Source organism: Marmota marmota, unplaced genomic scaffold (assembly GCF_001458135.2).
Source record: "Marmota marmota marmota unplaced genomic scaffold, marMar, whole genome shotgun sequence".
In the NCBI taxonomy this organism is placed as follows: Eukaryota; Metazoa; Chordata; class Mammalia; order Rodentia; family Sciuridae; genus Marmota; species Marmota marmota.
This window is the reverse complement of record NW_026000051.1, coordinates 4,041,359-4,050,502: the sequence shown is the minus strand read 5'-3', so window position 1 is coordinate 4,050,502 and position 9,144 is coordinate 4,041,359. Positions and strand designations below refer to the sequence as shown.

At 61.7% G+C, this 9,144-nt stretch overlaps 1 protein-coding gene across 2 annotated transcripts in view; it reads right to left on the bottom strand.

Moving 5' to 3' along the window:
- Positions 1–1,189: 1,189 nt before the first annotated feature.
- The window catches only part of Ak1 (adenylate kinase 1), a 10,723-nt gene continuing 2,768 nt past the window's right edge, over positions 1,190–9,144 (bottom strand). Inside the window, exons 2-7 of one of the 2 annotated variants that reach the window (XM_015497542.2) lie at positions 8,510–8,548; positions 7,119–7,154; positions 6,766–6,929; positions 6,059–6,175; positions 2,368–2,559; positions 1,190–2,258 (exon numbers count right to left, since the gene is read on the bottom strand). In XM_015497542.2, the coding sequence (XP_015353028.1) occupies positions 2,190–2,258; positions 2,368–2,559; positions 6,059–6,175; positions 6,766–6,929; positions 7,119–7,154; positions 8,510–8,516 (585 nt within the window). In that variant the 5' untranslated portion in view covers positions 8,517–8,548 and the 3' untranslated portion in view covers positions 1,190–2,189. Of the gene's footprint in view, positions 2,259–2,367; positions 2,560–6,058; positions 6,176–6,765; positions 6,930–7,118; positions 7,155–7,313; positions 7,491–8,509; positions 8,549–9,144 lie in introns of those variants that run through there. The other variant, XM_048812988.1, reaches the window with a different exon arrangement.

Here is a 9,144-nt window from a genome sequence, read left to right as displayed (position 1 = left end):
TCTTTGTATGTGGTGCTGAGGATCGAACCCGGGCCGCACGCATGCCAGGCGAGCGCGCTACCGCTTGAGCCTCATCCCCAGCCCCTGAGCCTCATCCCCAGCCCCCTAGGAGACGATTGATAGATAGATGACAGATAATTAGAGGATAATTCACCCCCGGCCAGCACAGGTTCTTTGTCCATGGACTCAACCAACTGGGAATGGAAAGCATTTGGGAAAAAAACCAGATCCTTGCTAAACACGGACAGATTTCTTTTCCTCCATCCTTCATCCGGACACCACGCAGTTCAGCCATTTAGGAGGCCCCCTGCGCTGTCTTGGGTGTTACGAGTCATCTAGAGGCCACACGGGAGGCCAGGCACGGTGGTTCACACCTGTCATCCCAGCGGCTGGGGAGGCTGAGGCAGGAGGATCAAAAGTTCAAGGCCAGCCTCAGCAACTTATCAAGGGCCTAAGCAACTTAGGGAGACCCTGTCTCTAAATAAAAAACAAAAGGGGCTGGGGTGTGGCTCAATGGCAGAGCGCTTGCCTTGCATGTGTGAGGCACTGGGTTCGATCCTCAGCACCACATAAAAATAAAGGTATTGAAAGTAAGGGCTGGGGATGTGGCTGGGGATGTGGCTCAGTGGTTAAGCGCACCTGGGTTCAATCTCCAGTACCAAAAAGTAAACAGACAGAATGAAGTCCACCAGAGGATGGGCGTTGGTTCTGTGTGAGCACCACCCCGTTCTATGGAGGGGACCTGAGCACGGTGGACCTCGGTACCCAGGCGGCCCGGGTGCCCACCCCCCTCAGGTACCGAGGACCCCTGTGGTGGTATAAGTGAATGAAGAGATCGTGCGGTGTCTGGTGGATAATTTGGGTCAGGTTAGCTCTTCATAAACTAGGCCTCGCTTGTGCTGACGAAGTCAGGGCGAAGACACAAGGTGGTGGTGGGGTATGTGGGGACCTACCCGGGGGCTCCTACCGGGGGCTGTCTCCCCCTCCCTGCACTGACCTCACACGACACTGGTTCCCAAGAGGAGTGTGTGCCCTCAGTGGGACAGACTGCACGCAGCAGGAGGTCGCGAGCGACCTGTGTCCTAGGCTGGCCGTTCCGGGGCGGCCTTCCCCCGAAGCCTGCCCCATCAGGAGGCTCCCTGCTCCTCATCCACCACCTGCTCGCTGTGTCCTGTCAACACACTCAGCCTTTGTAACTTAAATATGTTTATTTTAAAGGAAAGTTTAAATAACCAATGTCAGGGAGAAGCGGGGCCAGTTGCATAAATACAGGGACACAACTGAGCACAATCAGCCCGAGGGGTGTCCTCCAGGCCAGGGTGGCCATCCGGTTCCCTGGGCTTCCGAGCAGCCCGTGGGGCGGGGACAGGTGTTGCAGACAGGTAAGCACCAAATTGAGCCTTTCTCGGTGATGAGGTCAAAGGAGGAGCGGGCGGGGAAGAAAGCTGGTTCTCAGGGGACCCGGCTGTCCCCAGCCTGGCTTGGGCCTGCGCCCTTCAAGTCAGGCTGCTCTGGCTCCGGCTGCAGAGGCTGGTCACTGTCACCCCCTCACTGACCTTGCGGGGCAGGGGGAGGCACAAACTCCTTTACATTCAGAAATGGCTCAAGCAGAGCAGGCTGGTTCTGGGCAGGGGACCTGACCCCGGCTCCCTCCCTGGCCCTCGGAGCTTCAGGACCAAGGAGGCCTGTGCACGGTCCCACGGTCCCACCGTCCGCAGCCTCTCAGCTTGCTGCAGCCCGGCCCCGGCCCCGGCCCCGGCCGAGGCCTGCACAGAAAACACTCAGAGAGATGCAGGGGCAGGGCTGAGGACACACAGCCAGGACACAGAGGAGGCCAGGCCAGAACCGAGACCCCAAGAGCAAGGTCCCCAGCCTCTCCGCTGCCTGGTGCAGCCTGGGCTGGGCACACCCCGCCTGGGGCAGGGCCCTGGGGGCAGAAGGGGAGTCAGAGGCCCAGCAGGTGGGGAGGGCAAGGGGCCGGAGGCTGGAGGCCGGGCGGGCGACGAAGCAACTCCAACTGGAAGCAAAGAAAGAGGAATAAAACCCAGACGCCCGGGAAGTTCCTTTAGTGCTCAGCTGTCCCCGGACGGGATCCAGGGTCCCCGCGTCTGGCAGCCGAGCAGGGCGAGGCCCAGGCTGAACCGCGGCCTCCAGTCAGCGGGAGGCTCCGGGCTGGGGAGGCCGTGGGGCTACTTCAGGGCGTCCAGGTGGGAGCAGATCTGGGAGAAGACGCTGTCCACGGAGCCCTCAGCATTGACCTGCGGGGAGACGGCCTTGAGGGAGACAGCAGAGGCCGGCCACGTGGCCACGAGGCCAGTGGGCCTGGTGGAGAGGCGGGGACGACGGCGCAGGCCATTCCTGCCCCACCTTGCGGACGATGCCTCGCTTCTCATAGAGGGCGATGACAGGCTCGGTGGCCTTGTAGTAGGTCTCCAGCCGCTTCTTGATGGTCTCCTTGTTGTCGTCCACACGCCCGCTGGTCTCCCCGCGCTTCAGGAGCCTCTGGGTCATGGTCTCAGGGCCTGCGTCCACATACAGCAGCAGTGTGGGCTGTCCGATCTGCAAGCGGGGCACCATGTCACAGGGACCCTGCTCCTGCCACCTGGGGCCAGCTCCCCCTCCTCACTGCCCCACCTTTGAGGCCTCACACACTAAACCTTCAGTCCCCAAAGCAGCCTGGGGGACCTTCCTGAAACCAAGCTTCCCCGCCACTCCCTTACTCAAACCTCTTCCATGGCTCCCCAGTGCCCTCAGGACAAAGCCCAAAGTCCTCTTCTCACCAAACCCAGAGGGCCTGTGGGGCCATGCCCTGCCCTCCCTGCCCTGTCTGCACAGTCCTCACTAATCACCCCTCTAGTGCACCCAGTGCCCCAGTCCCCAGGACATGGCCCTCTTATTCTGTCCTCTGGTCATTTATCCAGTGCCCCTCTCCCCATGAGGCTGGAGTCCCCAGGAGCAGGGAGGCATCTGTCTCCCACCCTCTGGCTGGATAAGGGCTCCATAGGGGAGCAAGGGATAAGGAGGGGGAGGGCAGCTGGGTCCCCGGCTTCTGAGCACACCACTGGCACTGGGATAAGTTGTCACCAAGGGGATGACCTGGCGGGGCAGGAAGGAGTAAGGCCTTGCAGTTCTGCCTCAACTGGCCCCAGTGCCCCTCCACAGGTCCCCTGCCCAGGTGGCCTCCACACTGAAGTCAGAAGTGGCAGCCTCTCGCTGGGCGCAGTGGTGCACGCAGCAGCTCTGGAGGCTGAGGCCGGAGGACAGCGAGTTCAAAGCCAGCCTCAGCAATTTAGCAAGACCCAAAGCAACTCAGTGAGACCCTGAGGTGTGTGGGGTGTGGCTCTGGGTCGAGTGCCCTGAGTTCAATCCCTGGTACCCACCCCCAAAAAAAGAAAGAAAAAAAGAAAAGAAATGGTGGCCCCTCCCTCCCTGACCATGATTCCTCAGAGTAGTGATCCTGCCTCCCAGTCACCAAGGCGTCCCCAGGCCTGGCGGAGCAGCCTGGGATGCCCTGAGGGAGGAAGGGGACAGGTCTCCCAGCGGACCACCCAGCAGACCTACAGTGGTCTGCTGGGGTATCCAAGAGGGGCAGAGCCCCGTGGTTATGAAACCTCTGGGCTGGGTCAGGACGTCCCCCCTTCTAGTCTCTCTGCCCCCCATCACAAGTGACACTGCCTTGACAAGTCAAAGCCTGACCTTCAGTATCAGACTGACTGGACGTCCCCCAGACTCCCCTCCGCCCAGCTGTGTGCCCTGGGGGGCCGCTTGCCCTCTCTGAGCCTCACTTTCCTGGAGGTCACACCCCTCTGTCTCCTGGTGGTTCAGGGTTGGCAGCATCGGCTCAGCTGCCTTTGCCCCCTGCACCCTGGCCTGGGACAACCCACAGCTTCTACCTTACAGAAGACCACGAATGGCTCAAAGCTGAGCCCAGCCCAGGCCACACCCGCCCGCCATCCATCACTGCTGAGCTCCTCGGGGCCCAGGCTCTGTCTCTGGCTTCCGGAGCCCACAGGGCCACACGGCAGTCTTTATATGACCTGGACAGAGGCAGCGCATCCCCGAGGGCAGTGAAGCCCCTGCAGGGTGTCCCGCTGAGAGGCCTGTCTCCCCTCCAGGACAGTGACGTTCAGTTAGGGGAGTGGGTGCTGGGCCACTGCCCAACCCCAGGAAAGCCCTGGGCTCTGGGGCCTCTTAAGCAAGCCTCAGGGCCTACCCTTCCTCCCTCTGCGGAGCCTGGCGCCCCCTGGTGTCCAGAGCTGAGAATATTAGCTGCCCAGATTCCTGGAAGCCACCACAGGACCTGTCACTCTCAGGAGTGTCCACAGCAGGGAGAGGGACTTTGATTAACCCATTTTCTCTCCTTTCCTTTTCCTTTGATACTGGGGTTGAATCCAGGGCACTTTGCCACTGAGCTACATCCCCAGCCCTTTTATAATTTGAGACTGGATATCACTAAATCGCTGAGGCTAGCTTGGAACTGCAATCCTCCTGCCCCAGCCTCCCTGAGATTAGAAGTGTGAGCCACTATGCCTGGTGTCATTAACCCCATTCTCCACATGTGGCCCTGAGTGTCACAGGTGACCTCATACAGATGATGTATGTGGCCAAGACAGGATGTCCCTCAGGGTTGCCTGGCATCTGACCATCCCACCCCAAAGGAAGCCCAACCAACCCCAATTTCACAGATAGGGAAACTGAGGCCAGGGGCACAGGCATTTTGTTTCTTTCTTCCTTTTTGGTACAGGGATTGAACCCAGGGGCACTTAATCACTGAGCCACATCCCCAGACTTTTTTTTTTCTTTTTTTGAGACAGGGTCTCGCTAAGTTGCTTAGGGCCTCACTAAGTTGCTGATCCTCCTGCCTCAGTCTCCTGAACTGCTGGGATTACAGGCATGCACCACACAGCCAGCTCATCCCCTGACCTTTTTATTTTATTAGCAAGAGGGTCTTGCTAATTGCCAGGGTCTTGCTAAATTGCTGAGGCTAGCCTCCAACTTGCGATCCTCCTCCCTCAGCCTTCTTAGTTGCTCGGACTCAGGCATGTGCCGTTGTGCCTAGCCGGGGCAGACATTTTCTTGAGGTCTTGCAGACACTTAGCAGTCAAAAAATATAGTCTCCTGCCCTAGATGAGGCCCATGGAGATGGGGAGTGGGCTGGGGGTCTGGTCCTGCCCCACCCACTGGGACCCCCAGTTCCCCTTACTCTTGCTATCTCCCCTCCTAGGTACTTGCGGCCCCATCTGCTTCCGTGTGGCCCTGAACAAGTCTAACTAGAGCGCACACATATGGACCCACGTGTGCTCACGTGTGTGTCCCTCTGCTTACATGTGCACTCCGCCACACACCTGTGTGCACCATGGGCCTTGTCTTATGTGTGAGGCTACATGTGCACACCTGTGGCCTCGTGCACGTGTGTGTCTGTGTACACGTGTGCATGATGGTGTGCTGCTCCTGTGTGCATGGCACACGTGCCTGTGTTCACGTGAGTGCTTGTGTGAGTGTCCCCCACGGATAGGGCCTCTGCTGGGAAGCTCAGAGCTGTCGCGATCAAGGCCTCCCTTTCCAGTAGGGTTCCCCGTGGCCCCTGAAAGGGGACCGATGCCCCTTCCTGGCATGTGAGGCTCTAGCCGAGTGCGATGGTCCTCTCCTGCGTCAGCCATGCTCGCCCCGCCCCAGGGTCCTGTCCTCCCCCACGGACTTGCCTGTCTAGCTCTGCAGTGAGGTTCCCTGCCCCTCGGACTGTGTTTACGGGGTGCCAAGCCCCACACTGCAACCATACTAATCCTCATGCTTCCCCCCAAGGCAGCTGTAACTAGTCCCCCCACTTTGCAGATGGGGAAACTGAGGTTCAGAGAGGTGAAATGACTGGCCCAAGGTCTCCAGCAGCTGAGCTGGGAGCTGAGCTCAGGTCCGTGAACTCCCAGCCTGGCACCTCCCCTTCTTCTACACCTTTCCTCTGAGATTTCCAGAAAGCCTTCCTGGCCTCACCCCTCACCTCACCCCAGCAGCCCCCTCCCACCCATGTAACAGGGCTCCCGAGGCCAACTGTGAGCCTTACCCGCCGCTCAAACTCTTCTCCCTGCTGTACCTCCCTGGGGTAGCCGTCGATCAGAAAGCCTTTGGAAGAATCGACTTTGGCCAGCATGGCGTCTCGGAGCATGTCCAACACGGTCTCCTGAGGGCACAACGTGGGAGGAAGTGAGCTGAGCCTGCCTCCCCATCCTCTCCCTGGCCCTCCCTCCCTCCAGCAGGGCCCAGCAAGCCTTCCTGACGGGGAGGACTTGGCCTGTCCTGGCTCCCCCAAGCCCCTCCCAGCCAGGTCCTGCCCTGGGCCCCGGACAAATCAGACCTTCCCTGCCCTCAGAAGCCCCTGGTCTGGGCACTGAGGACGACACAGTTGGCTTGTGGCCCCCTGTGTAAGGCTGTGGGCAGAGGAGGGGCAGCTCAGGCAGCCTGGAACCAGGGGTCCTGGCTCAGATCTGGAGAGCCAGAGGTCAGAAAGTTGAGAGAGAAAGAATGTCCCAGGCAGGAAGGAGCGTGGCTCCTGGAGGGGACAGAAATGCCAAGGTAGCCTGGGGATGGAGAGGGCAGGCAGGGCAGGTCCTGCAGGGTCTTAGAGCTTCCGGGAGGAACTGTCTGCAGAGGGCAATGGGGACTCAGGGCCAGGCAGGGTCGAGGTCAACCTGGTCTGTGTCACAGGCTTCTCTGGCTGCCATGCATGCAGGGCCACCATCCTCCCCAGCCCGACCCCGAGAGCCCACTCACCAGTGGCACCAGCTGCCCCTTCTCCATGATTTCCGACAGCATCTTGCCCCTGGCGGAGCCCGAGCTGACTTCAGCCCGCAGGAGATCCCCCGTGGAGAGGTGGGTGTAGCCATATTTCTGCACAATCTTCTCACACTGGGTGCCCTTCCCTGAGCCAGGTCCCCCTGCAAGCACTCATCTATTCAGAACCCCTGAGAAATGGGGCCCTGGGAGGGACAGGGGCTCTCGGAGTCCCCCAGCAAGGGAGAGGCCCAGAGCGCATTCACAGGTCCAGGACCCTCCAGAGCCCACCCTGACCCTCCCTGGCTGCCCTGTTGCCTGGCTGCCCTGTCACCTGCCTGCCTGCAACTCACCCACCACGAAGATGATCTTGGTTTTCTTCAGCTTCTCTGTGGAGAGACGGAGGAGCAGAGCTCAGTCCCTGCAGTAGCCAAAAGCACCTTTGCAACCCCAAAGAGGAGACTTTAGAAGGAGCCGGGGTGGTGGGAGTGAAAGCCAGGCCTGGGAGGGGTCAGGGCAGAGGGACCAGGCAGGGGGCCTGCAGAGACCTCTCAGCCTGGCCACCTCCCAGGGTGCCTCCCCGTGGGGGGCTGCACTACAGGAGCTGTCATCTGTGGCCTTCTCGTTTTCCTTGCTCCTGGGGTTCCCAGATGTGCAGCAGCCCATGATCCCCTTCCACGGTGTCCCCTATCCCTTCCCTCCTAGGCCTGGCCCAGCCCAGGGCCCGCCTGCCCTGGCAGCACTGAAGTGCGGTTGGCAACCACAACATATGTCACCATGGAGACGGTTGCCAGGGAGGAGGGCTGTGGTGGCCGAGGAGCTGCTGCCCAGCCGGGGAGGGGAGCTCGAGTTCCAAGGCCTCAGCACAGTGGCCGCCCGCTGAGCCTGGGAACAGAGGCCTGGCGGGCAGCGGCCGGCTGGGGCTCTCTCCTGGACTCCCTGGCTCCTCGGGGACACAGAGGATCAGCAGGTCCCGCTCTGTGGTGGGTGTGACCTCAGGAAAGAAGTGCCCGCCCGAGCTGGCCCTCTGTCCCTGGCAGTCTCCAGGGCCTTCCCCACCACGAGCTGGGCCCTGGGGGAGCTGACAGAAGGAGGACTTTGGTGAAGGGCACCGGCCTGGAGGAGGCCGCAGCCCAGTGGCGGCTGGCGTTTGGAGCCAGGGGAGGAGGGGATCACCGGGCTTGCCCAGCTCCTTTAAGGGCCGCCCAGGCCAAGGCCCAGTGCCAGGGACTGTACGGATGGTGCTGCCAGAGCCAGGGCAGCCACTTGGGCCGTCTGCCCGTCCACGTCTCCCTCGAGGTCCCAACGCGCAGGAGCCAGGAGGGCCCAGAACCTCCTCACGGCCCACTCCTCTGATGACAGGGAAACGGAGTCCCAGAGAGGGACAGGAACTGCCTGGCCCTGGCAAGGCCTGGCATGGGGCACACCTCTCCACAGGGCGGGCCCCTTCCCCGGCACCAGCCTCTCCAGAAAGAGGCAGGGACTCAGCTCTATAAATACCAGCGTAGGAGGGGAGCTCTGGGCCCCGAAGCCTGAAGGAGGGCTTGTGGCTTCTAAAATTAATCTTGGAGCTGTCACGTTCTGGGAGAGGCCAGAGGAGGACGCTGGAGGGTCCCAGACAGGCCGCCTCTGGCAGCCCCAGAGCGGCCTCCCACTGCCCCCCAGAATGTGTCCATGAGCAGACCCCCTGAACAGATGGGCACACTGAGGCCCAGGCAGGGGCTGAGCTGGGGGAGCTGCATACCTTCCATCCTGCCGACGTCCCAGGAGCCGGGTCAGCGCTCTGCAAGACAAGGCACGGGTGGGGGTGAGGGGTGTCCTCCCACCTGACTCAGCTCCCCCAGCCACACCCTGCGGCTGCCAGGCCCCGACACGCACCACTGGAAAGCAGAGGGGCTGGGGCAGGGAAGGCCCAGGAGGCGGTGACGTGGAGAAAGTCACTCTCCTCCCTGGCTTCCACTGCCTCACCTATCCCAGGAGGGCAGTAGGCCCCTCCTGTCCCCCTGGGTGCTCTGGAGGACAAGGGTGGCGGCTGTGCCGAGGGGTGGGGCGGCTGCAGAGCTGCTCCCGTGAACGAAGGCAGGGCCAGCGCCTGCCCAGCACCTTGAGGACATCCCCAGGCCCCATCCCCAGGCCTGGAGGCGGACAGCAGGCTGGAGCTCAGGGCAGCTCTGGAAGGGACAGTCTGCACGGAGGGCCCACTCCAGGACACAGGAGCTACAGGTGGGGGAAGCTGCAGGAGCTGGGGGGACACAGCCCTTTCCAGTTTTCACAGAGGTGGTCCCCCTCCCCCGCCCCGGCCCCTATGCAGAACCCCAAGCGCTGGCCTCCCCCCTGGGGGGCTCTGCCTCACCGGTCCTGCCTGCCCTCCCTCCAGCC